The sequence below is a fragment of the Bos indicus x Bos taurus genome, chromosome 15 (assembly GCF_003369695.1).
Source record: "Bos indicus x Bos taurus breed Angus x Brahman F1 hybrid chromosome 15, Bos_hybrid_MaternalHap_v2.0, whole genome shotgun sequence".
Classification (NCBI taxonomy): domain Eukaryota; kingdom Metazoa; phylum Chordata; class Mammalia; order Artiodactyla; family Bovidae; genus Bos; species Bos indicus x Bos taurus.
Genome location: NC_040090.1, coordinates 49,163,950 through 49,189,767, shown reverse-complemented (window position 1 = coordinate 49,189,767; position 25,818 = coordinate 49,163,950). Strand labels below are relative to the sequence as shown.

Genomic DNA, 25,818 nt, shown 5'->3' with positions numbered 1-25,818 from the left:
GTCCTGCTGAGGGCAGTGGGTGAGCGGGAGCCATTTGTGGTGGGGAAGGGATGTGTGCTCTGAGCACATCCGTCTCAGACCCCTCGGTCAGGCAGGAGTATGACCTCCACTCCCCCGCCTCAGCCAGCCCCCCACCGAGTTTGTTTCTGCCTTTTTAGATCATCGCAATGAAGGACGGCACCATCCAGAGGGAGGGCACCCTCAAGGACTTCCAGAGGTCTGAGTGCCAGCTCTTTGAGCACTGGAAGACCCTGATGAACCGGCAGGACCAAGAGCTGGAGAAGGTGGGTATAGCCTGGGGGCCAGGCAGCCTGGCCCCTGAGGATAAGATTCTGCTAGAACCTGAACTCATAAAGGCCTTCCTGCCCTCATTGGCCCTAGGAAGCCCCCAAAAACACCCACAAAAGACAGATGTGGGAGCTGGGCATGAAATCGCTCCTACTAGACAGCCAGTACCTGTGCCAGCTACCCAAGGCAGAGTCAGGCCAATGCCTTCCCCATGTCCCGAAATAGTCAGATACCATTTAGTTACAAAGCTTCAGATAACCAACTCAGACTGGCTAAACAAAGAGAAAAGGGGGGTGGGGAGTTAAGGATTTACTGGCTCAGGAAACTGGAACATCCAGTGATGCTATAGCTTCAGGTGGAGCTGGATCCAGGTGATCAAGCAATATCATGAGGAATCTAATTCTCCCCACCCCTTGGCTCTGCTTCTCTCACACCAGCTTCATTCTCATGGAGGCAGTGAGGGCCATCGGCATCTCAGGCTTCCATTCTTCCAGGTCAGCAGCTCTGCCAGAAAGACAGTGCCTGTTTTATGATAGTTCAGCAAAAGTCCCAGGGCTGACTTCTGTTGGTCCAGTTTGGTCAGGTGCCCATCCTGAGCAAATCACTGTGGTCAGGGATGTGGAATGTGAAGACTGACCAATCCCGGGTCACATGACCACTCTGGGATTCAGAGAGAATGATTAGCCCACCTGAATCACAGAGACAGAATAAGGGAGAGGTGGTCTCCCACAGGGATACTGGGATGCTAGTAGCTGATGCAGGGGAAGGAGTAAATTCTGGCAGGCAAACATGTGTCCATCTGGACCATCCTCCAGGCAGGGGCAACTTGATAACTGCCGGTGGTCAGCACCAGGGGCAGTTCCCCCCTACCCACTTCCCTTTTCCCCTCCGCACACCCTGAGGACATTAGCCAGGCCCCATCTATCTTTCAGGAAACCGTCATGGAAAGAAAAGCTACGGAGCCACCCCAGGGCCTGCCCCGGGCCATGTCCTCAAGAGATGGGCTCCTGCAGGATGAGGAAGAGGAGGAAGGTACAGGCCATGGGACTGGAGTGGAATCATGGCCTGAGGTCTGCTCCACCGTGAGGAGACTAAGGGTTGGGGTTCCGGGAGTGGGGAGATGGTGTGCCTCTGATGCATACCTTCCCCGCTGTGCACCTCAGTATCCCCATCTGTAAGTGGGGCTGATCCAACCCCTGTTCTCTTCAGAGGGGTGTGCAAGGTGACTCCATAAGGGGGTTCTTCCACCTGCAGAGGAGGCGGCCGAGAGCGAGGAGGAGGACAACCTGTCGTCGGTGCTGCACCAGCGTGCCAAGATCCCGTGGCGGGCCTGCGCCAACTACCTGTCCTCGGCTGGTACCCTGCTCCTCTCGCTGCTCGTCTTCTCCCAGCTGCTCAAGCACATGGTCTTGGTGGCCATCGACTACTGGCTGGCCAAGTGGACTGACAGTGCCCTGACCCTGAGCCCCATGGCCAGGAACTGCTCCCTCAGCCAGGTGGGTCCAGCAGCCCCAGTGCCAGAGCCAGGGGACCGGGAGGACTGAGCACGGGCCACCCCCCACAGGATGCCAGCCTCGTTCTCTGCCAGGCCCAGGAGTGTTCCCTCAATCAGACCGGCTACGCCATGGTGTTCACGGTGCTCTGCAGCCTGGGCATCGTGCTGTGCCTCATCACGTCTGTCACAGTGGAATGGACGGGGCTGAAGGTGGCCAAGAGGTTGCACCGCAGCCTGCTGAACCAGATCATCCTGGCTCCCATGAGGTAGCCCTCTCCCCTGGCTGTGCCTGGCTGTGGGCGAGTCATTGTTCTCTGGGCCTCAGCTCTCCCATCTGTAAAATGGGGATATATCAATACATACAATCTCTATTGCAGGTCGCTAGATGTGACTCAAGGACATGGGGTGGGAAAAGCCCCCTCCTTGGTGCAGAAAACAGGGAAACTGTTATCTACTCAGCTAGACAGGGTGTTACAAATGTCACACAGTTAGCTCATCTAATTCTCACAACAGCCCTTCAAGGGTCTGCAGGCTCTGCATGAATGTTTCCCCTTTCTAGGCAGGTACCACCCCCGGTTCAGCTCTCCCCTTCCCTGCCTCTCCTTCCTCATTCAGCCATTCTGCAGGTTCTGACCCCAGGGACACACGGTAGTTATTCTAATCCTCTGTAATGGGATCAATCAAAACCCCAAAGGCTGCTTGGTGTGAAAGACAGTTAAAGCTGTCATAGCCCGATTGGCTGCCAACTCAGTTTACAAACCCAGCAGGCAAACAGGCTATCTGATCCCTCCTCATCATCCAATCACAATCTCCTCTCCAGTTTCATGATCAGTCTGTGACCCACAGACACAGCCTCCAAGTTTACTTATCCTCTATTTGTCTCAGATCTGTGGTTCTGAAATTCTCTGGTTGGGGTTGGGCTGTTTCCGGGTCACAGCCAGAGTGCTGACAGCTGGAGTGACCTCGCAGGGCCAGCCAGCTGACAGGCTGTCCCCAGGGCCCGGCCTCTACCCTCCCTGCCCCATCCCCACCCCCACCCCCAGGAGAGTCGTCTCTCTGGAGAGAACTCTATGTCCCCAGGAGGACAGCTGCTGAGTGAGGCAGGCCCAGTAAGAAGCAGAGAATGGTGGCAGTGGTCACACATGGGCTGGAGGGTCAGAGAGGCTGCGAAGGGGCTAGCATCCCTTTGGGCAGCCATGGGAATTCTCAGGGACACAGGCCAGACACAGGCAATCACCCTGGGAAGGCAGACCTGGGGATGACTCCAGAGATATGGAAACAAAAAAATAACTACCCTCCTTCAGTAAACAGGAAGGAAATCAATACACGGATGAGTAACTGTCCTCTGATCACCTCTTAGGTTTTTCGAGACCACGCCCCTTGGAAGCATCCTGAACAGATTTTCATCTGATTGTAACACCATCGACCAGGTACACAAGATCGCAGTGACGTATGTCCCCAGTCCAAAGAGAAGCCAGGTCCCCAGGAGCTTCTCCTGTCTGATGCTGGCTTCCCCAGATCAGCTGATCAGAGCCTTGGGCTAAGAACCTAGTGGGCTCCATCTGATTATAATGCTGCCTCAGGACCTGGGGCCTCCCCTGGGAGACTCTCCTAATGAGGCTGAAGGAAACCACATCCCTTTGGCTTCTGCCCAAGCCCACTCTGGCTCACAAGAAGGTTCCAGCATACTCTGCACCAAGGTGACTGATTTTCTGGAGAACAAGCATTTTGATTCTGCCTATGTCCTTTATTCTTCATCGTACTAAATGGTGAAAAAGCAAAGTCCTAATGCCTGGCCTCAGGGAGCCTACAGTGTAGCTGTAGGGATAAGACATGGGCCAGTAGTAAAGGAAGAGCAAAACCTGGCAGCAGGTAACACGCTGAAGATGACCAAATACCAAAACTCACCTCCCAGAACTTCCCTGGTGTCCAGTGGAAGAATTCGTCTTCCAATGCAGCAGATGAGGGTTCAATTCCTGGTGGGGGAACTAAGATCCCCCATGCTGCAGAGCAACTAAGCCCACGTGCCGCAGTGGCTAAGCCCAGAGGGCCTCAGCTAGAGAGCCTGTGTGCCACAAACTACAGAGCCCAAGAGCTCTGGAACCCGCAGGCTGCTCCCACATACCACAACCAAGATCCCACGTGCCACAACTAAGACTCAATGCAGACATACATAAATAAATATATATATTTTAAACGCTTTGAAAAAAAAATTCACCTCCCTTTCTCACCCTTCCTTCCCGCAGCACATCCCGTCTACGCTGGAGTGCCTGAGCCGCTCCACCCTGCTCTGTGTCTCAGCTCTGGCCGTCATCTCCTATGTCACACCGGTGTTCCTAGTGGCCCTCCTGCCCCTGGCTGTTGTGTGCTACTTCATCCAGAAGTATTTCCGGGTGGCATCCAGGTGATGGCAGCACTTGCCAGTGGGGGTGAGGGATAGGAGCTGCTTTGCAATAGTCACTTCAGCTCTGTTATCAGAATCATTATAGAAGTGGTAGAGTCATGTCCCCTTCCCCAAAATGAAAATAGAAATATTCATATTCCACTGTCCTAATACAAGCATCTGGCAGTACACACACTGCAGTTACTATCTGGACTATTTCCTGGGGTGATACGCTCAGGAATGGGATCACTAGGTCAGGGTGTATACATGCGACTATGCCCTTCATTCATTTTGCCAAAATGCTTCCCAGAAGGATTGTATGATTCTAGTGTCCAGGCTGATTGCTGATGCATAAAATCAGAGGGCACCTGATGTGACGGGTCTGATGGCAATCAGACCTCCCAACTCACTTGGGTCCAGAGCAAGGATAGAAAAATCCTTGACTTGAGGGAGCTTCTCATGGCCTTTCTCATTGATCACATTCGCCTTCATGGGCCGTGGAACCATGCATGGCTCTTTCCTACTCAAAATTTTCTAAGAATGTTTTCTAAGAAGTTCTTTCTGGGAGCGATTCTATTAAGCTCACAGATTCAAAGATTTGTAGGGCCAATTTTTAAGAGCCTCTAGGCCAGTGTTTCTCAAACTGCCAACCACAACCTATCAGTGGGTCATGATATCAGTATCATAGATCACAACCAGTTTTTCAATGAAATAGAAAATATATAGAAAATATCAGGCTGTATTCGCACACAGTAACAATAAGCTTTGCTTGATAAACCTTTGTTTTGGCTGTGTATGGGTGTGTGTGTGTGGGGGGGTGCACGTTTGTGTACTGATTTGTAATATAATGTTTGTTACTGGGGTTGTGGTCAGAAAGGTTAAGGATGTTTCCCAAGTACACAGAGTTTGTTAGAAATGAATCAAAATACTGATTGGGCATTATAATAATAATTAAATTTAGATACATATTGGGTACAATTACCTTGCCCGCAAGGATCAAGATCTGTATAAATGGCTTTTTGCCTGGTTGATCTGGAATCCCTTGGTACCCACGAAGAACAAAGTGCATTGATGTCCACAAAATCACAGAGGCTTTTTAAACACTATACAAGCTGTTCTACAAAGTTCATTTCTTCTGCCAGAGAAACCACCCTATTCCCCTGGCATCCACTCTGGCTGTGGGTGTGGTTTGTCCAGGAAAGCTGCTTCCTGCATTCCAACCTGGCCTCCCGGGCACTAATACACTTGTCAAGGTGCAGCTGTGGGGAGCAGGAGCAAATTCTGTTGCCATGGAAACCACTGGCCTTTCCCTCTCAAGGAGCTCTTTAGATCCTGGCCTGTGATGTGCCAACACCTGTGGTGGTTACTGGGGAGTTTGGTCCTCCTGTTCCTTTGCCTGGCTGTTAAGGTTGTTCACCTCTGAAAGGGAAGCAACACTGCCTGTAGAGCCTCACCACAGAGTGAGGCGCTGCAGCAAAGCCAGCGGACAGATGCAGACGCGAGGTGGATGACGTGCGTGATAACGGTAACCCTTCAACATGCTCTGCTTAAGCATCTGCATGAATGAGATGGGGTGGTACCCTCCTCTTCCCTCTTCACAGGCGAGAAACTGAGGCCCAGAGGGGTGAAGCCATTTGGCCCCACAATGGTAGGGGTGGAGCTACGATTCACACCCAGGCTGAGCCCCGACCTACCATCTTAACCATTAGGTTCTGCTCCCCGCTTCCCCCACAGGGACCTGCAGCAGCTGGACGACACCACCCAGCTCCCGCTGCTCTCGCACTTTGCTGAAACTGTGGAAGGCCTCACCACCATCCGGGCCTTCAGGTACCAGATTCACCCTGGAGGGTAGGGGAGTGGGGATGGGGCCAGGGTCACAGGTCATGGGATTTGATTCTCAGGGCTCCACTTAGGAAAGCGCAGAACACATGTCTGCCAGCCCCCCATCAGGCCCTGAGGCCGGTCCACCCGAGGGGTCAGGTCCACTGGGCTCCAGCTGCATGATCTAGAGGGGAGATTCTCAGACCTAGAGCCAAGCCCAGGGCCTCTGTGAAAAGGTAAAATGTGAAAAGAGACAAGGCCGAGACAATTCCTCATAAATCTATGTGAAAAGGCCCTCACAGGGTGTGGGCCAGTCCTGAGGCCATCTTTCATTGAGACATTACTGTGAGCCAAACACTAGTATGCTGAGTACTTTACATGCCAGTACTCATTCATTCTGCCCTGCAATCTGACATGGAAAGCTTGATGAGTCCCATTTCTCAGGTAAGAAAATTGAGGTTCTCTGTAAGGTTTCACAAAGTCCAGATTTGAAGCTGGCTTGTTCATTCAACAAACATTTACTGAGTGTTCACCCAGCCCCTTGCCAGGCACTGAAAAGATGGAAATAATTCAGATGAGCCCATACCCTGGAGGCATTTACAGTGTCAGCTTTGAGCAGGCCAGGACAAACCCATGTGCCAGGTACTCTGAAAGAAAGGCTATGGTAGCACAGCAGGGAGGCAGTCATGGAAGCCTTCACTGAGGAGGTGGCATTAGTGCTGGGACTCAAAGAGTAGGTAAGAGTTCACCAGACATAGAAACTTACCCCAGCGTCAGTGCCCTGCCATCCTCTTGCCACTCTGAGTTGTGGTGTTCAGCATGACAGGGGCATCTGAGGCTGCCTTGGGAGTGGGGGTTAGAACTGTTGTTCCCCACCTCAGTCTCTGTCTGAAATATTAGAGCATCTGTCCTCTGGATAGACACGTTAGAGACATCTGACCCAGATTCTGGGCCCTGGTCTCTAAGCCTCAGAGAGTGACTCTAGGTTATTTTTAGGATAACATAGCTGCACGGGGCATGCCAATAACCATGCGGCACTGGCCTTGTGTCCAGGAACCCTGGGGCTCAAGGAGAGAGTCTAAGGAGGCTTCTATCTCCTTCCTCCAACCCCCAAAGTCCAGCTGCCCAGACTCCTGGTGCCACACCGCAGCCCCAGTTCACTCCTTGGGGATCTGGGGCCAATGGGAAGTCCTCTTTGGGGTCTCATCTGAGTAAAGCAAAGCTGAACCCTGCCCTGGCCTTGGCCCTGCTCCCTGGACCTCCCCTGCCGCTGTGTGAGCCTGTGCCGTCTTCCCCACGGAATACTCCCTGGAGCCTGGCCTGACTCCAGGGTTTCCTCCCAGCTTTGTCCTCTTCTCCAGTCTGAACTCCCTAGTTCTTCCACCCTTTGGATCCCTCAACACTCCCAGGCCAACCTCTACTCTAACTTTTGGTGATGCTCCTCTTAGAATTGGTATCCTGGAGGCCTTCAGGCTGGGCCTGGGGCAGAGAGATTGTGACTTTCCTCGAGTGGGCCAGACCCCCTAGACAGGATCTGCGTGGATGCCAGCATCCTTGCCTCAACCAAGCCTATGGTCGGCTAGAGAAACTGCTCCTCTGGAGGCCTACTCCACATTGCACCGACACAGTGGATGATTTTTAAATTTGAATGAAGGACTTTTTAAAATCATCCCTGAAGGTGTTGAATTCATTGGCTTTTGCCCAGCAGCCTGCCCTGCCAAGAGCAAACTAGTGATTATTTATTGGTTGTACACTTCCTGTGTGCCAGGCATGTGTGTGGATTATAACATTTAATCCTCACAAGAGCCTCGTGACATAGGTAGGAGAAGCCCCATTCTACAGATGGGGCCGAGTAACCAGCCCGAGGTCACACAAACAGTGAGAGCTGGTTCTGGGCTTGGGACCCAGGTCTGGCTGACCCTCTGGTTTTCCTGGAAGCCCTACTTTTTATCCCCCCAAAAGTTTCAAGGATGCCCAACACTGAGTGATTGTTTCAGTTCACGAAGGAACTATTACTAGCCCCGTGAAAAAACTTAGTTTCAGTCCTGAAACATAGCCGGTAATAGTAATACTCAGACTCTAGCCTGCTTCTGCACGACTCCAAATCTGGGGCTCTTTCCACATTCCTTACATCATCACACACCTATCACAGAAGCCCCATCTCACATGCACCTTCATGCACACCCACCCCTCAGGCCAGTCACACACGCTTCAGACGCTCCAGTTACACGAGCACTCACACATGTACATCTCCAACATGCACTTACTCACTCAAGCCCTCAGACATATGGTTTCACACTCCCATAAGATACATCACCCCATCACACACACATCTACCCTGTGGTTGGGCAATCACACCCTCTCACACCCCAGAGATTCACTTTGCTCTCCTCAGACACATGGTTCAAACTCAGACCCTTCACCCAGAAACAAAGCAGAACAAACATCTTCTGGGAGTGAAACGCAAATGCCCAAAAAGGTTCATCTTGAGTCCCTCTGAGTCCCATCGGTTGTTTCCCTGAGACCGTGTTGAGATGGCTTTCCTTTATTCACCATCAAACAAGCACAGCTGCCCGCTTCTGTCGGCCTGGCCCAGGGTCTGACGAGGTGGCCAAGGAGAGTGACACCAGGAGCCCAGGCTGGTCAGAGAGAAGAGGCAGATCATACAGAGTAACATGAGGGAGAACATGAGGAGGGCACGAGAACAGGGAAGAAGCCTCCAGAGTTCCTTGCACAGAAAATCCCATCTATCTTAGAGGGATAGAAGGTTCGTTCACTCAACAGATACTTATTGACAGTGCCAGGTGCTGGGGATAGGGTTTCCCAGGTGGTGCTTGTGGTAAAGAACCTGCCTGCCAATGCAGGAGTCATAAGAGACGTGGGTTTGATCCCTGGGTTGGGAAGATCCCTGGAGGAGGAAATGGCAACCCACTCCAGTATCTTTGCCTGGAGAGAGGAGCCTTGCGGGCTACAGTTCACAGGGTCACGAAGACTTAGACACGACTCAGCCACTGAGCACACACAAGTGCTGGGGATACATTAGTGACCAAAACAGACAAGGTCTCCATCCTCGAGGAGTTTACAGGCTAGTGAGGGAGATCGATGATAAATAGCTAGAGAAATTAATATATGAGCAGAGATTATGAAACAAACAGGCTGCAGAGATGGAGAACAATAGGCCAGGAAAGGCCGCTCTGAAGAGATGTCATTTAAGGTAAAGCCTGAAGGTTGAGAGAAATCAGCCTTGGGTAGAGCAGAGGAGAAAACATTCCAGGCAAAGAGAACAGCATGATAAAAGGCCTTGGGTGGGGAGGAACTTGGCATTGTCACAAAACTGAAAAGAGGCAAGCAATGTAATAAATTACTTTGCTGTCATTTCTGTGGCTGCAATGCAGTGAGCAAGGGGATTTGTGGCATGGAAGGAGGCTGGTGAGGTTGGCAGGGACTGGTTCCCACAGGCGAGAAAATGGTTCTTTATCCTAAAAAGTCTTTCATATTCTTAGCATCAGAGAGATAGGATGCAATTCATAATTTGGGAAGCTTATGCTGGCTTCTGTGTGGAGAGTGGACTGTAGAGAGATGGCAGGTAGACCTGTTAGGAAGCTGATGCTATAGTCCAGGTGAGTTTGTGGTGGGCAGGGAGCAGGCGAGAGGCAGGCAGAGAGGCAAGGTCAGTACTGGAGGTGGTCAGAAGAGGACTGAGGGATTGGATGTGAATCAGATGATTGGATGTAAATCAGGTTTCTGGCCTGAGCAATGGGCTGGACGGAGGAGCCCTTTCATGTAAGAGGGAAGCCCTACAGAGGAGAACTGGTCTTGGAGTGAAAACAAGAGTCTGAAGGAGGTGGCGCTCTTGACAGGTATGAATAAGAAGAAGGGAGCTGGTAAGGCATTCCAGAGAGGAGAGGTGTACATCAGGTGGCAGAGGTGGCATGTTTCAGGGCTGCAGGTGAGGAGGGTCCCAGGGGCTTCATGGACCAAGATGATTCCCCCTCACCCTCCTGATCCTCCCTCCAGGTACGAGGCCCGGTTCCAGCAGAAGCTCCTTGAATACACAGACTCCAACAACATCGCCTCCCTCTTCCTCACGGCCGCCAACAGGTGGCTAGAAGTCCGCATGGCAAGTGCCTCCCCCCACCCCCCAGCCCCGGGACAGGGGGCTCTGATAGCGCTGTGCTGCCAGAGCAAGGGCCAAACGGGCCAGAGGGCGGGAAGGCAGGATGGATGCTGACCCAGGTGCGCACACGGGGTGGGTGCGGAGCCCTCCTGCGTCTCCCAACCCTGGGGGTTCTCCCTGTGTCTGCCCTTGGCCTCCTCTTCCCTCTCTCACTGCCTGGAGGCTTGTGTGTCTGAGGTGTGGGCCAAGGGGGAGAACAGTTGTGCGTTGAGCTGTGACAAGTGTGTGTGTCTGGAGTGGGTCATATGGCACGTGGGGCCAGCTGGTGAGGTATGCGTTTGGGCATGGGGGTGGGGGGAGCACTGCTGTGTGCACACGGTGACTCCCGGGGCTCCAGCCTTCACGCCCTCCTGCGTGTCTGACGATGTGTATGTGCAGTGCGGGGCTGGGGTTGAGTCTCAGCTGAGCTGCTCTCTGTCCTAAGGGAGTGGGTGTGGGTTGGGGCGGTGTGCTGTGGCCATAGCGCCCACTGAGGGCCCAGGCCAGCCCCGCTCCCTCCACAGGAGTACATTGGTGCGTGTGTGGTCCTCATCGCGGCTGTGACCTCCATCTCCAACTCCCTGCACAAGGAGCTCTCTGCCGGCCTGGTGGGCCTGGGCCTCACCTACGCCCTAATGGTGAGTGGTGACAGGCGGGGCAGGAGAGGGGGTAGACACCAGCAGACATCAGGGCACCCCCTCCCCTGACTGAGATGCTCCTGGGCCTTCTCCCTCCACCCGGCTACACCAAGTCTGATGCCAGAGGGACCATGTGGGCAGGAGGGCTCCCTGCAGGTCCCCACCCCTTCACCCAGGCCTGGGCCCCAGATGGGTGCTGGGTGAGGATCCACATTCACTGTAACCCCCAGGGAAGGCACCCTGGGCTGTAAGAAGAGCCATCCCAGGGCCCAGGGACAGGACCAGGGGATCACCAATGGGACCAGGTGACTGGCTTGCTCCCTGCAGGTGTCCAACTACCTCAACTGGATGGTGAGGAACCTGGCGGACATGGAGCTCCAGCTGGGGGCCGTGAAACGCATCCACGGGCTGCTGAAAACTGAAGCGGAGAGCTACGAGGGACTGCTGGGTGAGGGGCGCGGGAGGACTCCCGGAGAAACAGCCCAGCGTGGATGTGTGTTTAGGTTGAGGAGGCACGAGGAACCTGGGGGTGGTGGGGGGCACTCCTGGATACCAGCTGTGGCCCATGCCTGGCAGCTGAGACCCCCACACTGGCCCCCAGCACCATCGCTGATCCCCAAGAACTGGCCAGACCAAGGCAAGATCCAGATCCAGAACCTGAGTGTGCGCTACGACAGCTCCCTGAAGCCGGTGCTGAAGCACGTCAATGCCCTCATCTCCCCTGGACAGAAGGTAGGGGCGGGGAGAGCTGGACAGCACCCCCAGGGTCGCCTTCTGACCCTCAGGGCCCTCCAGATCTCACACCCATCCAGCCCCTCAGTCTCCCAGCCCTGGGCCTCTCCCTTTCTCCTCCTGCTGCCCCCACTCACCCACCATGGAGACAGACACCACAGACTCCGTGGGCTCAGAGGTGCTTTGTCAGGGCCCCCTGCAAACGGCCAGGGGCTCTCCCAGGACACTGGTCCCTGAACTTCAGAGCAGAGTCCTGGGGCAGAGAGCGAGGGCCTGTCCTGGGGAGGAAGCCCCCCGTCTGGCACTGATCTGACTTTGATTGACCCCCTCTGCCTCTCCTCCTGTCTTTCTCACTTCATCATTGTCTGTGGCTGCCCGTCTTACTCTCCCTGACCTTTCGATATACTTCTGTCCCTGCCTCTCCGGTCCTTCTGTATCGCCATCTCTGTCTCTGGGTTGGTCCCTGATGATCATTTCTGTAGGCATCCATGGGCAGGAAGCTATGGGGTAAGGGATGACTCCAGTTTAAGGCGGGGCACACCTTGCGGCCCACACTCGGCCACCCTGTGCCCTCCTGCCACACCCCACTGAGAGTGCTCCAGTGCCCCCACCTCCCCTGAGGCCCTGTACCCGACACAGCCACACCCACACGCAGCCAGGCAAGCCGGAGCCCCCTCTGGAGCCACTGCAGGAAACAAGCCCGAATCCAGGACCAGCGCTGGCTGAAGAGACACTCCCACGCCCGCACAGCCCAGAGTCAGCCCTCACGGCTCCCAGCCGCCCCAGTGCCCACAGCATGGCTGCTCTTCTCCTTCCAGATTGGCATCTGTGGCCGCACAGGCAGTGGGAAGTCCTCCTTCTCTCTCGCCTTCTTCCGCATGGTGGACATGTTCGAAGGTGAGCCGTATGACAGGCATCCCACAGCCACCAGACGGGATCGCAGTCCTGGGTTTGCTCAGAAGTCACAGGAGGCCCAGCCGTTGCCGCCTTCCCCTGCATCCTCATTGGGACCCATGTCCCAGGCGGACCCTGTCCCCAGCGCCATCATCTCCCCGCTCCCTGGTGCCCCACCTGTGATACTGTCTCCTCACAGGGCGAATCATCATCGACGGCATCGACATCGCCAAACTGCCACTGCACACCCTGCGCTCGCGCCTCTCCATCATCCTGCAGGACCCCGTCCTCTTTAGCGGCACCATCCGGTGAGCCCCTTACCCCACTGCCAGGCCCACCCCAGCCCCAGGCCCAGCTCCACTCCTCCAGATCTGGGCAGAGAGAGGAGAGAATGGCAAGGCCAGGGGCAGCCCTGCTCCAGCTCTGGCATAAAGGGTTGGCATTGGTTCTTTAGAGCTGCACCCTGATGCCTTTCTCTTTCCTGCGGCGCCCAGGTAGGGATCTCCCACTCCTCAGGCCTGGGTGCTTTCCTCCCCCCTCCCACAGCCAGCAGCTTGCTGCTGCCTCCCAGCCAAGCCCCCAAGTCAAACGGGTCCCTCACAGCTCCCTTTTCCAGCCTTGCCCACTGCACGTACCCTGGGAATGGAGCCAGGACCCTGCTCCCCTCCCAAAGGGCTTTGTGTGTCACCCTCCAGATTTAACCTGGACCCAGAGCGGAAGTGCTCCGACAGCACGCTGTGGGAGGCCCTGGAGATAGCCCAGCTGAAGCTGGTGGTGAAGGCGCTACCAGGAGGCCTTGGTAACTACTCCTGGCTGAGCACTGGCTGGGCACTCAGGGACACCTGTAAGGGCTGGGGATGGACGACTCACACCCACATCAACTTCACCCAGAGTTTAGAGTCTAGGGTCTGGCAGGACCCCAGAAACCATCGAGTTCTATCTCTTACCATACAGAAGCTCAGCGAGGTCATGTGACTTGTCCCAGGTCACACAACTGGTCAGTTCAGGATCTGGCCCCTCCTGCAGGGCACAGGGGGGACAGTAAGGGTCACTGTGACACAGAGCTTGCAAGTCCCTGATACCATGTCCCGCCCTCCCCATCCACCTACTTGCCCTATTCCACCCTGAGGAAGGAGAGACTGACTCAGGGATCACAGGCACAGCTCACTCATCAAGGCTACTGAGAAGAGTCTGTCCCCAACCCGAGGGGTGGCGGGGGCGTCAGCAGAGCCTTGGTGTACCTGCTGCAACCCCTGGGGCAGTGGGGGCCAGCCAAGCCTTGGCTTCAGAAAATTACCCCACCACAGCCCACACATATGCCTGACGTACACACTCTGTGCTCACACCTCCTCCCAGTACTGCCCAGGGCCACAGCCGCGCATAACTCCTGGGGACGCTCTTCTCTTTGTAACTCCTGTAATTCCCGTGTTGTGTAAGGTGCAGCCACCCTGCACACACCTCTACCCATGACACACACCTACATGTTAGCCCCTGTACACACATTCCCACACAAGCCACTCTATCCACTCAACTCACAACGCAGGGTTAACTCAGCGCTCCCTGGGGCTGTTTTCAGATGCCATCATCACGGAAGGCGGGGAGAACTTCAGCCAGGGCCAGAGGCAGCTGTTCTGCCTGGCCCGGGCCTTCGTGAGGAAGACCAGTATCTTCATCATGGATGAAGCCACGGCTTCCATCGACATGGCCACGGTCGGTGCTGGGCACACCCATGGGGCAGGGGTCTTGGAGACGGTTTTCAGGGGGTGTTAGGGAGAAGTTCAGAAAGTAGTCCTGAAGTTCAGGTTGCTTTTAGCATCAAGGGCCATTTGGGGCAGAAAAGGCAAAGACTGAGGGACTCTGATTTCAGCTAGTCTTAGGGCATGTTTATAACACACATATACACAAGCTGCACAGGGACCCACAGACTTCACACCCATCCCCCACCAGACAGCACACCCAGACACACTCACAGCCTGCATGTATGCACACATGCACACACACAGCTGAACTCCCAACAGGCAGAGCCCAGCCCCTGAATACTGGGAAGCAGGTTGGTCCTGTGGGGACTAGAGCCCCAGGGAGGGGGCAGGGCTGGGTTTGGGGGCACATGGGAACTGGGCCAGTAGCCAGGCCAGACCCCACCCCCTGGGCAGTTAAGCCAACAGCTGCTGCTCCCACCTGGCAGGAAAACATCCTCCAGAAAGTGGTGATGACGGCTTTCGCAGACCGCACCGTGGTCACCATCGCGGTAAGGGGCCCACCGATGGGGTGCAGGGGGACACCCGGAGAGAGGGCTGGCCTCCTGAGGCTATCATCAGCGGGCAGCCTCTGGGCTCACCTGCACCCCAAGAGAGAGCCCTGGGCAGTGCAGGGCAAGCAGCCTGGCAGGCTTGCAAGGAGTCTGGATTGCAGGATTTGGAGTGTAGGAGGATTTGCACCCACACTTCCCTTAGACTTGCTGTCTTTCTCCAGGTCCCAGGGTCCACCCCTGCCCCAAGGCCCTGTGAGCTAGGCTAGGGTTACTTCTCCAGAGCAAATGGGAGATGCAGGTGTTGGGGATCTCTGAGCAGATCTGAGACATGGTGGGGGAGAAGGTGGCATTAGTGGATGGAGGGTTTGGAGTCCCACCCTGGGAAAGGGCAGTCACCATGGAGACAGGACATTCTGGCCACATGCCTCCTCCTCCAAGATGCAGGAGGGATGCCTCAGTGGCCCCAGCCCTGCCCACACCACCCTGACAACCCCTCCTGCCTCGCCCAGCACCGCGTGCACACTATCCTGAGCGCAGACCTGGTGATCGTTCTGAAGCGCGGCGCCATCCTTGAGTTCGACAAGCCAGAGAAGCTGCTCAGCCGGAAGGACAGTGTCTTTGCCTCTTTTGTCCGTGCTGACAAGTGACCTACCACAGCCCAAGTGCCATCCCTGCCCCACCCCCCTGCCTGGGTTTTCTAACTGTAAATCACTTGTAAATAAAGAGATTGGTTATTTCCTACTGAAGGCCAGAGGTCATGGGTCTGGTGGGCAGGGACTGGGGTGGGCCATGGGTCCCATGGATCCAGTCTGACTTTAGCATCAAGCAGATCTGAGGAAGCCATGTGAGTGTGGCCAAAAGCACTTTCCCTCATCTGTGAAATGAGGGCTGTCTTCGTCTCCTAGATTGTGTTCTGCTGTAGCAAAACACCATAGCCCCGGCGGCTTAAACAGCAGAAATTTACTTTTGACAGTGCTAGAGAGTGGAAGTCCAAGATCAAGGTGTCACAGGCTTGGTTTCTCCTGAGGCCTCTCTCCTTCTAGCTGCATCTTCACATGGCCTTTCCTCTGTGTGCACACCCCTGGTCTCTCGCTCTCCTTCTTAGGATACTAGACATATTGGATGAGGCTGCACTTCTGTGACCTCATTTAACCTAATTACCTCTTCACTGGCCCTATCACATTGGAGGCTCCAACATATGAATTTCGGTCATATGATGTAAGTCAGTCCATAACAAGGTTATAGTATTTTCGTGATTATATCATCAGATAAGGTGGCAGATCTCCATACAGTCTGGTCCCTTTTCCTTCTTACTTTAATTCTTGGGTTAAAATTGTGGGTCCCCAGGTACACTGGATCAGTGCATTTCGATTACAAATGACAAGAACCCAACTCAGAGTGGCTTTAAAAAAAACTGGGATTTCTTGTCCTATGTGACTGAGAAGATCAGGAGGTGTACTGCTTCAAGCATGGCTGGATGCAGGTGTTTGCCATCAGGGCTGATGGATTCCGTCTTCCTGTCTCTCGCCCATGACGGATGGCTACTAGCACCTGCAGCGAACATCCTACCCCTCTGAAAAGGAGAGGGGCATGCATCATATGTCCCCCACTCCATCCCACACACAGGGACATTCAGAAGTTGACGAAGGGTGGCCCATCATCCTACCCCTCTGAAAAGGAGAGGGGCATGCATCATATGTCCCCCACTCCATCCCACACACAGGGACATTCAGAAGTTGACGAAGGGTGGCCCATCATCCTACCCCTCTGAAAAGGAGAGGGGCATGCATCATATGTCCCCCACTCCATCCCACACACAGGGACATTCAGAAGTTGACGAAGGGTGGCCCATCAGAGGGAAAGCACAGTACCTATACCACAAGTCAACCAGGTAGTGACTGGGAGGTGCTGGGCCCAGACACTGGGGAGACTACAACAGTTGTCCTCAGACTCCACAGTCATTGTGAGACAGGAGTGCACACCTGTCCCGGCAAGAAAGGAAGGTGCTTATTTCCATATCGCTTTATTATCATTTATATGTTTCCTTTAGTACTAGCTTTTCTGAGTACTGGGGTGCAGACACAGGCTGCAGCTTTGTCAGTTGCAAGGGGGTCAGAAGCAGACAATGTAAGGGAAACCCACCAGTCATTGGAGAGGGGCCCAGCACAGGCCCTTCTGGCTGTTCTAGGAGCCAGAGGAGCTCAGAAGGAAGAGCTCTGTGAGGCCTGGCAGGGTGCCTGGGAGACGCAGGATTGAAGTTGATCATGGGAAGGGTAGGCATTTTATCTAAGCAGAGAGTTAAAGAAAAAGGCCCAGGAAGGGGAGGGAGAACAAGATCAGAGAGCCTTGAATGCCGGGACCAACCCAAGGTCTGGGACAAGCCTATGCACAATAGGAAAGTGAAGAAGGTTTCTGAGTGAGAGAGACCTGACAAATGCAGTGTTGGGGGGAGATAAGTATGAGGAGGTGAAGGATGGAGCACAGCAGGAGGCTGAGCTCTTTGGGCGGGGAGCAAGCCTTCCTACAAAGGGAAGAGCAAGGAATAGCTGAGGTCTCGGGGCCACCCTGTGAGGCAAGTCCTAGCCTTTCCAGCTCTGAGATGCCTCCGAGATGCCTCTGGGGGCCCAGCAACTCCCTCCACTGGGAAGGAGCAGAGCCTGAGGAGGGAAAAAAGGGTTCCCAATCCTCGTGTCTATGACCACCCCCCCCCCCGCAAGGGATTAAAGGAAAGTAGCATAGGCACAGGGGCACATCACAGCTCACACTGAAGTCCTGCAGAGATGCCCAAGGTCATCTTAACCTAAATCTCTCTATAGCACCCCTGATGGCCCACCAACCATGATATGGACACCCCACAGATGAGGGTCATCTCTGGTCATTAGAACTGACTTTTCCATACATGCATGATGATTCCCTGGTGGCTCAGACAGTAAAGAACCCGCCTGCAATGGGTCGGGAAGACCCCCTAGAGAAGGGAATGGCAACCCACTCCAGTATTCTTGCCTGCAAAATCTCATGGACAGAGAAGCCTTGTGGGCTACAGTCTATGGGGTCACAAAAGAGGTGGACATGACTGAGTTACTAACACCTTCTTTCACTTTCTTTTCCACACATGAAATCAAAGCCTGCCGCTGTTCCACTCAGTATCTATACCAATTCTATATTTTGAGCCACACAAAATAACTAGTCTATCCTCCTTGGACACCAGGGGTTTCTGCAATAGTACACAAACTCCCTGGGAAGGCTCTCCAAGGCTTCTTTTCTGATGGCTGAACAGCTATAGTTGCCCCAGAGGTTTCCTGTGTAACTCTGTCTCCTTGAGCTCCCCTCTCTGCTCATCCTGTTTTCCCCTCCCCATCCTAAGCATTTCATCTCTGGTCAGTTCAGTCACTCAGTCGTGTCTGACTCTTTGCAACCCCATGGACTGCGGCACACCAGGCCTCCCTGTCCATCACCAACTCCCGGAGCTTGCTCAAACTCATGTCCATCGAGTTTGTGATGCCATCCAACCATCTTATTCTCTGTCATCCCCTTCTCCTCCTGCCTTCATCTGCATCTCTGGTAACACAGCCCCAAATCATGCTTACCATGAGTAGTAGAGGGGGCCCAAGCCACAGAACAACCCGAGGTAGATGCCTGCAGTAGAAACACCATTCCTCTCCAGGCCAAGAGCTTGAGCCCTCCCTACACCCCCCACACACAGTGCCCAAAACAGCCCTTTGACACAGCTCCTCAGACCTAGGTGCCTCCCATAACCTAAGGCAGACAAAATCATGTACCCCAGGAGGTGTAAAGCAAGCAACAGTAGCTTAAGTGCGTGCATGCTCAGCCGTGTCTTTACAACCCCATAACTGTGGCCCGCCAGGCTCCTCTGTCCATGAGATTTTCCAGGTAAGGATACTGGAGTGGGTTGCCATTTCCTTCTCCAGGGGATCTTCCAGACCCAGGAATCGAACCTGCGTCTTCTGCATCTCCTGCATTGGCAGGCTGATTCTTTACTGCTGAGCCATCCGGGAAGGCGCTGGTAGCTCAAACCCTCTTTAAAATGCAGGGGTGGTTTTACAAGGATGGGTCATGACTGAAGAAGATGCAACCACCCAGGCTTCTGGGCTTAAGCATCCAGCATTCTCTGCAGTGGGTGTTAAACTGTTTCTACACCTACTAAGGTACTTTTTTTCTGGGGAGGAAGTCCGTAGCTTTTATCAGATTCCCAAAGAATCCGTGACTCAGAAAATACTAAAAATCATCGCCAAGGAGAAGTGGTCTGTTGAGAAGTCCTCCGGCCACCTAATCTGCCCCTCACCCCAATACCAGGTTGTGACACAGCTCCTGTATCTCCTATCGCGGGGAACCCACAAAGCCCAGGCAGATACTGGCACAACCGACGATGGGAAAATTGGAGTAGGAGAGCCAGGACAACACGGAATCTGTCCCCAGAATGGGAGATCGGGTCGCGACTCCCTTCACTGCCCCTCACCCCGCCCTGATTTCATAGTGTGAGGGCTGGGAGGAACCTCTTCGGAGCATCTGATTGGGCAAAGTCCCCAAGCCAGACCTCGAGCTCGGGAGAAGGCAGGCGGGGGAGGTGAATGGCGAGGGGCGGGGCCTGCGCCGGTGCCCGCCCGCCCTCCAGCCCAGGAATAGGTCGGGCTCCCCCTGGCGGTCCCCGGCCCCTACTCCACGCCCCGGGCGCCCGGTGTCCTCAATCCTCTACCCGACCTAGCACAGGTCGGTCTCCGCGGGCCGACTGACGGACAGACGGGCCGCAGAACGACCCGCCGCGGGCGCCCGGGCAGCAGGAGGGGGCGGGGAGGCGAGGACTGCGGCTTGAAGAGCAGGAGCAGGTGCCGTGGCGACGGGCGGGAGAAGCAGGGACAGAGCGGCGGGCGGGGGCGCGGCGCCGGCGTGCGTGCGGCGGGCGCGGGGCCGGGAGGCCGCGACTCCGAGTTGAGCCCCGCCGGGTCGCGCCAAGGCGAGGGGATCTGGAGTGGGGCCGGGTGTACTGGCGACTCTGGAGGGCGCAGGATCCCAAGGAGACAGAGAGGACGAGAGCTGGAGGGGGATCGCAAATTGGCGAGAGCGCTTCGAGGGGCGGGGTAGGAAAAGAGGGAGCGTACCTGGAGGGGAGACCGTGTGAAACTGGAGCTTGGAGGGGAGCCCAGGGCGGAAATGGGCCAGACGGGAGACACGGTGGACGCTGTGTGAGGTCTGGTCAGCCGATAAGATCCGTAGGTGTGAGAAGGAAGGTTGAGAAGGAAGGCTCGGTGGGGAGAAGGGGTCCTAGGAAGACGCCTAGGGGTCGCCAGCGGGTGGAGGAGAGTTGACCTGGGATCCAGCGCCAGGTGGCGAACAGGCAGAGCGGAGGTGATTCAGTAGGCAGTGGGGCAGGTGGGCTGAGGCGTGAGGCTGGTATAAGGAAGTGAAGCAGGGGCCAGGTGGAAGTGAGGATGAGTCGAGTCTAGCTGGAGACGCGTCTCAGAAGTAAGACCAGTGCAGACTGAGGGTGGTCCCAGGGCGGGAACCCCACAGTAGGGAGAAGGCTCAGTCAGGGGTTGTCCCCCTCCTCCATGGGGGAGGCCTCTACCTGGTGGTCCCTGGAGCCATGCTGTCCCGCAAGGGCATCATCCCCGAGGAGTATGTGCTCACGCGACTAGCAGAGGACCCCGCAGAGCCCCGGTACCGTGCCCGTGAGCGGAAAGCCCGCTTCGTGTCCAAGAACGGCAACTGCAACGTGGCCCACAAGAACATCCGGGAGCAAGGCCGCTTCCTACAGGACGTGTTCACCACGCTGGTGGATCTCAAGTGGCCATACACGCTGCTCATCTTCACCATGTCCTTCCTGTGCAGCTGGCTGCTCTTTGCCATGGTCTGGTGGCTCATCGCCTTCGCCCACGGTGACCTGGCCCCTGGCGAGGGTGCCGCTGTGCCCTGCGTCACCAGCATCCACTCCTTTTCGTCTGCCTTCCTTTTCTCCATTGAGGTCCAGGTGACCATTGGTTTCGGCGGGCGCATGGTGACCGAGGAGTGCCCTCTGGCCATCCTGATCCTCATTGTGCAGAACATCGTGGGGCTCATGATCAACGCCATCATGCTGGGCTGCATCTTCATGAAGACGGCTCAGGCCCACCGGCGGGCCGAGACCCTCATCTTCAGCAAGCATGCGGTCATCGCCCTGCGCCACGGCCGCCTCTGCTTCATGCTGCGCGTGGGCGACCTCCGGAAGAGCATGATCATCAGTGCCACCATCCACATGCAGGTGGTGCGCAAGACCACCAGCCCTGAGGGTGAGGTGGTCCCCCTCCACCAGGTGGACATCCCCATGGAGAATGGTGTGGGTGGCAATAGCATCTTCCTGGTGGCTCCGCTCATCATCTACCACGTCATTGACGCCAACAGCCCGCTCTATGACCTGGCGCCCTGCGACCTGCACCACCATCAGGACCTTGAGATCATCGTCATCCTGGAAGGTGTGGTGGAAACCACGGGCATCACCACCCAGGCCCGCACCTCCTACCTGGCCGACGAGATCTTGTGGGGCCAGCGCTTTGTACCCATTGTGGCCGAGGAGGATGGCCGCTACTCTGTGGACTACTCCAAGTTTGGCAACACTATCAAAGTGCCCACGCCACTCTGCACAGCCCGCCAGCTTGAGGAGGACCCCAGCCTGCTGGATGTCCTGACCCTCGTCCGCGGGCCCTTGCGCAAGCGCACCGTGGCTGTGGCCAAGGCCAAGCCCAAGTTCAGCATCTCTCCAGACTCCCTGTCCTGAGCTCTGCTCCCTTGGGCTCCCTCCTTATGTGTGCGCACGCCAGTGTGGCATGGTATGTAGAGCGGACGTGGTGTGGGCCCCTTGGCCAGGCCAGGACCTTGTGTGAGGCTGGGCCCTCCAGCTCAGCCTCCCTGCCTGCTGCTCGCCCAGGGTGTTACAAGGCACCTGTCACTACTCTATTTCTGGCCTCAGCAGGAGCCTGCACTGGGTTATTTTTGTCCCTGCTCCTCCCAGCCCCAACTCAGGACTGGCTCGTCCTGCTCCCCTGCCCCAGACTGACAGAGCTGTGGAAAGGGTCAGGCCCTAAAGTTGGGTCTCCATCCGATCCTGGGCCCCCCGACCAACTGGCCACAAGCTGGGCAAATGGCTGGGGAAGAACAGGCCCCACATTGGAGGCCCGCTGCCCTGTTTCTGTGGCCCCAAGAGATGCCTGTGGTGAGGCCCCAGCCCCTACATGGTCCCTGAAAAAGTGATGGGCGAAAGGGTGGGCCTGGCCTGCTAGGAAGGGCAGGTGATGAGGGAGCACAGTAGAGCTGGAGAGTTGGAGAAGTGGAGCCCCTGCCCCCCGGGCATGCTCAGCAGAGAGGAGATGGCGCTGAGGGGCTTAGCTTTCTGAGCCCTGCTCAGGCTCGGGGAGGAGCGATAGGCCGCTTGCCTCTGACCTCAAAGCTTCTTTAATGGGGGCTCCATGGCCCAGGGCTGCTGCACCTGCCTGTTCCCATTCTGTCCCCCACCCTGGGAGGCTCTGGACTGAAAGAGGCTGAGAGAGACTGGGGTCCTGGGCCCACCACAGGCCTGGCTCCCCACCGGTGGCTGCCACTCACTTTGTCAAAAGGGTGGCCTTAGAGAGCCTTTGGATTGCTAGAAAAGGAAATGTTGGAAAGCACAGGATGGTGGGGGTGGGTGAGGTCCCTGAGGCAAAAAGGCCATTGATTGTGACCGGCTTGACCCCAAGCCAGACTCCTGGAGCAGTGCTATGTGTACTTGCCCAGAATCCTGCCTTCTTTGTCGTCAATAAAGCCTACCCCTTTGTGACCTAAACTCTGGGCTGTTCTTCTGGTGGGCAGGGAGGGCAAGGGCTGGTCGCTGCCAGCCCACATTTCAGAGGCTCCAGGGACCCTAGCTGGGAGGCCAGGAAAGGGACCTGGGGTTGGTCCTCTTCCGCTGTTCAGGGACACTTCCCTTCTCTGCCTCCGGTAGCCCAGCCCTGCCAGCCTATCTGACTGGCTCGATTGGGCACTCATCAGGCTTACAGCCCTGAGCCCTGCCTCCACTCCCAGGGATCTGCTGGAAGGCTGAGGTGCTCAAGGAAAGAGGCAGGGACGTCACTGGACGTCACATGTCCAGTGTGGCGACTGGAGCATTAGCTCTCAAAACAAGTGCTTTCGTTCACACCCTGGCTCGAGTTCTCAGCCTTCATCTAACGTAACCTCTCTGTGCTTCAGTTGCCTCATCTATAAAGTGGGGCTACTAATAGTACCGACCTCATAGAATTGCTTTGGGAGTAAATGAAGAGCACAAGTCAAATGCTTGAGTGCCTCGTCCATAGTAAGTGCTCAATAAATGTTAACAGTTGAGACTGCTGTTGAATCAGCTACATGATGAGACAACTGAGCAAGTGGATGCCAAGAGAGAAAGTGCTATTATGTGTCCCCTAGTGAGGAGTTTCTCTGCCTGAACTTACCTTCTACACTGTTTCCCCATCCAGCTCAGACCCTGATGACAGGGGCTGTGGCAGCACCTATTACCTATTTCTCTATCTCAACCCTCTGGACTCCATCCACCATGTGGCCACCAGAGTAGTCTTATTAAAAGACTTCATTCTTTCCAATGTCAAGTACCTCCAGTCGTTCCCCATTACCTTCTGGTCAAGGCTAGACACATAACCAGTCGTTTCAGGCTTTGCCTGACTTCTAGTCATTATAGCCTACTGTTCTCTGGCCAGGACCCTATGTAACCGCCGACCACCCTGGCAGCCTCAATATCCCCTCCCTGCATACAGCATTGATCTTCCTACCTCTGAGCTTTAGATGATGTTATTCCCTTTGCCTGGACTGTCCAGGCCTCATCTCTCCCTGTGGAAATCTATAAAAGTCCAAGCCACCATGATGCCTCCTTGAAGCCTCCCGATTCCTCTAGAAAGTGATGGTCCTGTCCCTTCCTCTGTGCTTGTGGGCATTCTACTTTTGCCAGTGTTTGTGGGTCTGTCTCCCCATTCCCAAGTCCATGGCTCCTTGAGGTCAGGGACTGTGCCTGATTGAGCACTGTGACTGTCTTTCAGTAAGTGCTGAATGAGTGAATGATGAATAATGTACAGGACAAGTCAAGGTCAGTGGTGCAATGTGAGGCCTGTAGAGGGCTTTGGTTGCATCAGTGAGAGTTTGTCCCAGGCTATTCCAGAGGCAGGGCTGAAGGACTAAGGAGCTGCTGGTTCAGGCTCTAAGATGCCCCATCCCTGTACCCACAGAAACACACCCTGCCCCCCATCCAAAAGCTGATTTTTTGCTGTGCTGACTTGTTTCTGGTTTAGAGGAAGGAGATGAGAAAGCTGTTCAAAGTTGGCCCAGGGTTCTGGGGACAGTACCTGGTTCTTAGTCTAAAGACTCAGTTTACCTGTCTTCAAGAACAGAGGAGGAGGTCAGACTCACTAATGAGAAGCGTCTGGGCAGCACCTTCCTTGGGGACCATTCAGAGTAACCTTCCTCCACTCCTTCATACACCTTTAAACAGTTGCTGCTACTGCTACTGCTAAGTCGCTTCAGTCGTGTCCGACTCTGTGCGACCCCATAGATGGCAGCCCGCCAGGCTCCTCCGTCCCTGGGATTCTCCAGGCAAGAATAATGGAGTGGGTTGCCATTTCCTTCTCCAATGCATGAAAGTGAAGTCGCTCAGTCGTGTCCGACTCTTAGCGACCCCATGGACTACAGCCTACCAGGCTCCTCCATCCATGGGATTTTCCAGGCAAGAGTAAACAGCTGGTGATAGTGAAATGGCAGAACTGAGGGCTTAGTGCCACCTGCTGGCCACAGACAAGACCCACTTGATCCCAGAAAATCAGAATCGCTGCTGCTGCTAAGTCACTACATTCGTGTTCGGCTCTGTGCGACACCATAGACGGCAGCCCACTAGGCTCCCCCGTCCCTGGGATTCTCCAGGCAAGAACAGTGGAGTGGGGTCCCATTGCCTTCTCCTAGTCCTGGGCTTTTCACGTTGTAAGATCCCTAGCATTTAGGCTTAACTCAGGGAAAAGCTGAAAAGCTCCAGGCATGGAAGGAGCAGCTGGACCAGACCTCCTTTGATCACCCCACAGATGTTCTTGTCCTCTAACAGTGCTCCCATCCTCTGGGGCCACCCATCTCTTTAAGGCACTTGTCTAACTATAGACAGAAGAGCTCCCCTAACCTCCCCTCAGCCTAGCAGGAAATTCTTTGAGAATTGTTTCTGATATTCTGCCTCCAGGGCATCATGTGATGGAGCAGTCTAAGCTCGTCCACACCCCATGTGCAGATCCCCCAGAAAGGTGTGTCTCATGTCACTGTGGTCCAGTGCTGAGGAAGGCGCTCTTCTCCCAATTTTCAGATGAGGAAATAGGATTGGACTTGGGGGTCACTTGCTAAGACCATACAGCTAGTAAGTGACAGGTCCAGTATTTGGCCCTGAGTCTATCTCACACCAAAGCTCTCTCCCTTCCCACTGCTGCAGGATCCCAGTGACCTGAGCATCACCTTTTACTAGGGGTGCCACCTTGCTCTTGGTTGTCAAAAACCACCACTGGCAGACGGATGTCTCTGGATCAAGAACAAGAGGGAAAGTGTAACTCAGAAAAGTCCCAGATTTGAGACTGATGCAGACTCATCTGTAAGTGACAGCCCAGATCATGTCCAAACACCAAAGGAGCCAGAGGGACTGCTACTGAGTCCAAGCTCATATTGCTCGCCACATGAGAGGCTGATAAATCAAGAGACCAGTTCTTGGGGCAAGGAATAGCAACTTTATTTAGAAAGTCAGTAGCCCAGGAAGATGGTGGACTCATGCCCCTCAGAACCATCTTGTGAGTTAGAATTCAGGCAACGGGAGGAAGTAAAAATCAAACATCTTTACTTGTTCTGGTCATCCTCCAGAGATGTGTTCATTGGTTCCTTTCTGCAGTCATTCATAGGTCATCAGGATGTTTCCTTTGAGCTGAACAAAGGTATTTTAGCTCAATACTCGTTACTTGGAAGGCAGGCTTCCCAGGGATGGGCCATTATGTATAATTCAACCTTACAGGCAACAGCCCTTTATTGGTTAATTTGTAATAGAATACAAAGTTTCTTCCCTATTACACGACCTCACTGACACTTTTTCCCACTGGTGTCTATGAAGAACCCTCCATCTTCTGCCTTCTTTAT

General features: G+C 54.9%; 2 protein-coding genes across 8 annotated transcripts in view; both read left to right on the top strand.

Annotated features, from left to right (window-relative positions):
• Positions 1 to 15,404, top strand: part of ABCC8 (ATP binding cassette subfamily C member 8) — a 79,143-nt gene extending 63,739 nt beyond the window's left edge. For 6 of the 7 annotated variants that reach the window (XM_027563408.1, XM_027563407.1, XM_027563406.1 and 3 more), the window contains 17 exons: positions 159 to 284; positions 1,221 to 1,320; positions 1,543 to 1,784; positions 1,877 to 2,049; positions 3,144 to 3,213; positions 4,030 to 4,187; positions 5,901 to 5,993; positions 10,005 to 10,107; positions 10,668 to 10,781; positions 11,109 to 11,229; positions 11,383 to 11,513; positions 12,332 to 12,410; positions 12,607 to 12,715; positions 13,103 to 13,206; positions 13,984 to 14,117; positions 14,593 to 14,655; positions 15,168 to 15,404. In XM_027563408.1, the coding sequence (XP_027419209.1) occupies positions 159 to 284; positions 1,221 to 1,320; positions 1,543 to 1,784; positions 1,877 to 2,049; positions 3,144 to 3,213; positions 4,030 to 4,187; positions 5,901 to 5,993; positions 10,005 to 10,107; positions 10,668 to 10,781; positions 11,109 to 11,229; positions 11,383 to 11,513; positions 12,332 to 12,410; positions 12,607 to 12,715; positions 13,103 to 13,206; positions 13,984 to 14,117; positions 14,593 to 14,655; positions 15,168 to 15,305 (2,058 nt within the window). In that variant the 3' untranslated portion in view covers positions 15,306 to 15,404. Of the gene's footprint in view, positions 1 to 158; positions 285 to 1,220; positions 1,321 to 1,542; positions 1,785 to 1,876; positions 2,050 to 3,143; positions 3,214 to 4,029; positions 4,188 to 5,900; positions 5,994 to 10,004; positions 10,224 to 10,667; positions 10,782 to 11,108; positions 11,230 to 11,382; positions 11,514 to 12,331; positions 12,411 to 12,606; positions 12,716 to 13,102; positions 13,207 to 13,983; positions 14,118 to 14,592; positions 14,656 to 15,167 lie in introns of those variants that run through there. The other variant, XM_027563410.1, reaches the window with a different exon arrangement.
• Positions 15,405 to 19,255: 3,851 nt separating this feature from the next.
• Positions 19,256 to 22,468, top strand: KCNJ11 (potassium voltage-gated channel subfamily J member 11). The gene has a single exon (XM_027563403.1). It carries the CDS (start codon positions 20,261 to 20,263, stop codon positions 21,425 to 21,427), a length of 1,167 nt encoding a protein of 388 aa, XP_027419204.1. The 5' UTR covers positions 19,256 to 20,260; the 3' UTR covers positions 21,428 to 22,468.
• Positions 22,469 to 25,818: the final 3,350 nt, after the last annotated feature.

Coding starts and splice junctions, on each gene's coding strand:
- KCNJ11 (XM_027563403.1), top strand. CDS start 20,261: ATGCTGTCCCGCAAGGGCATCATCCCCGAGGAGTATGTGCTCACGCGA.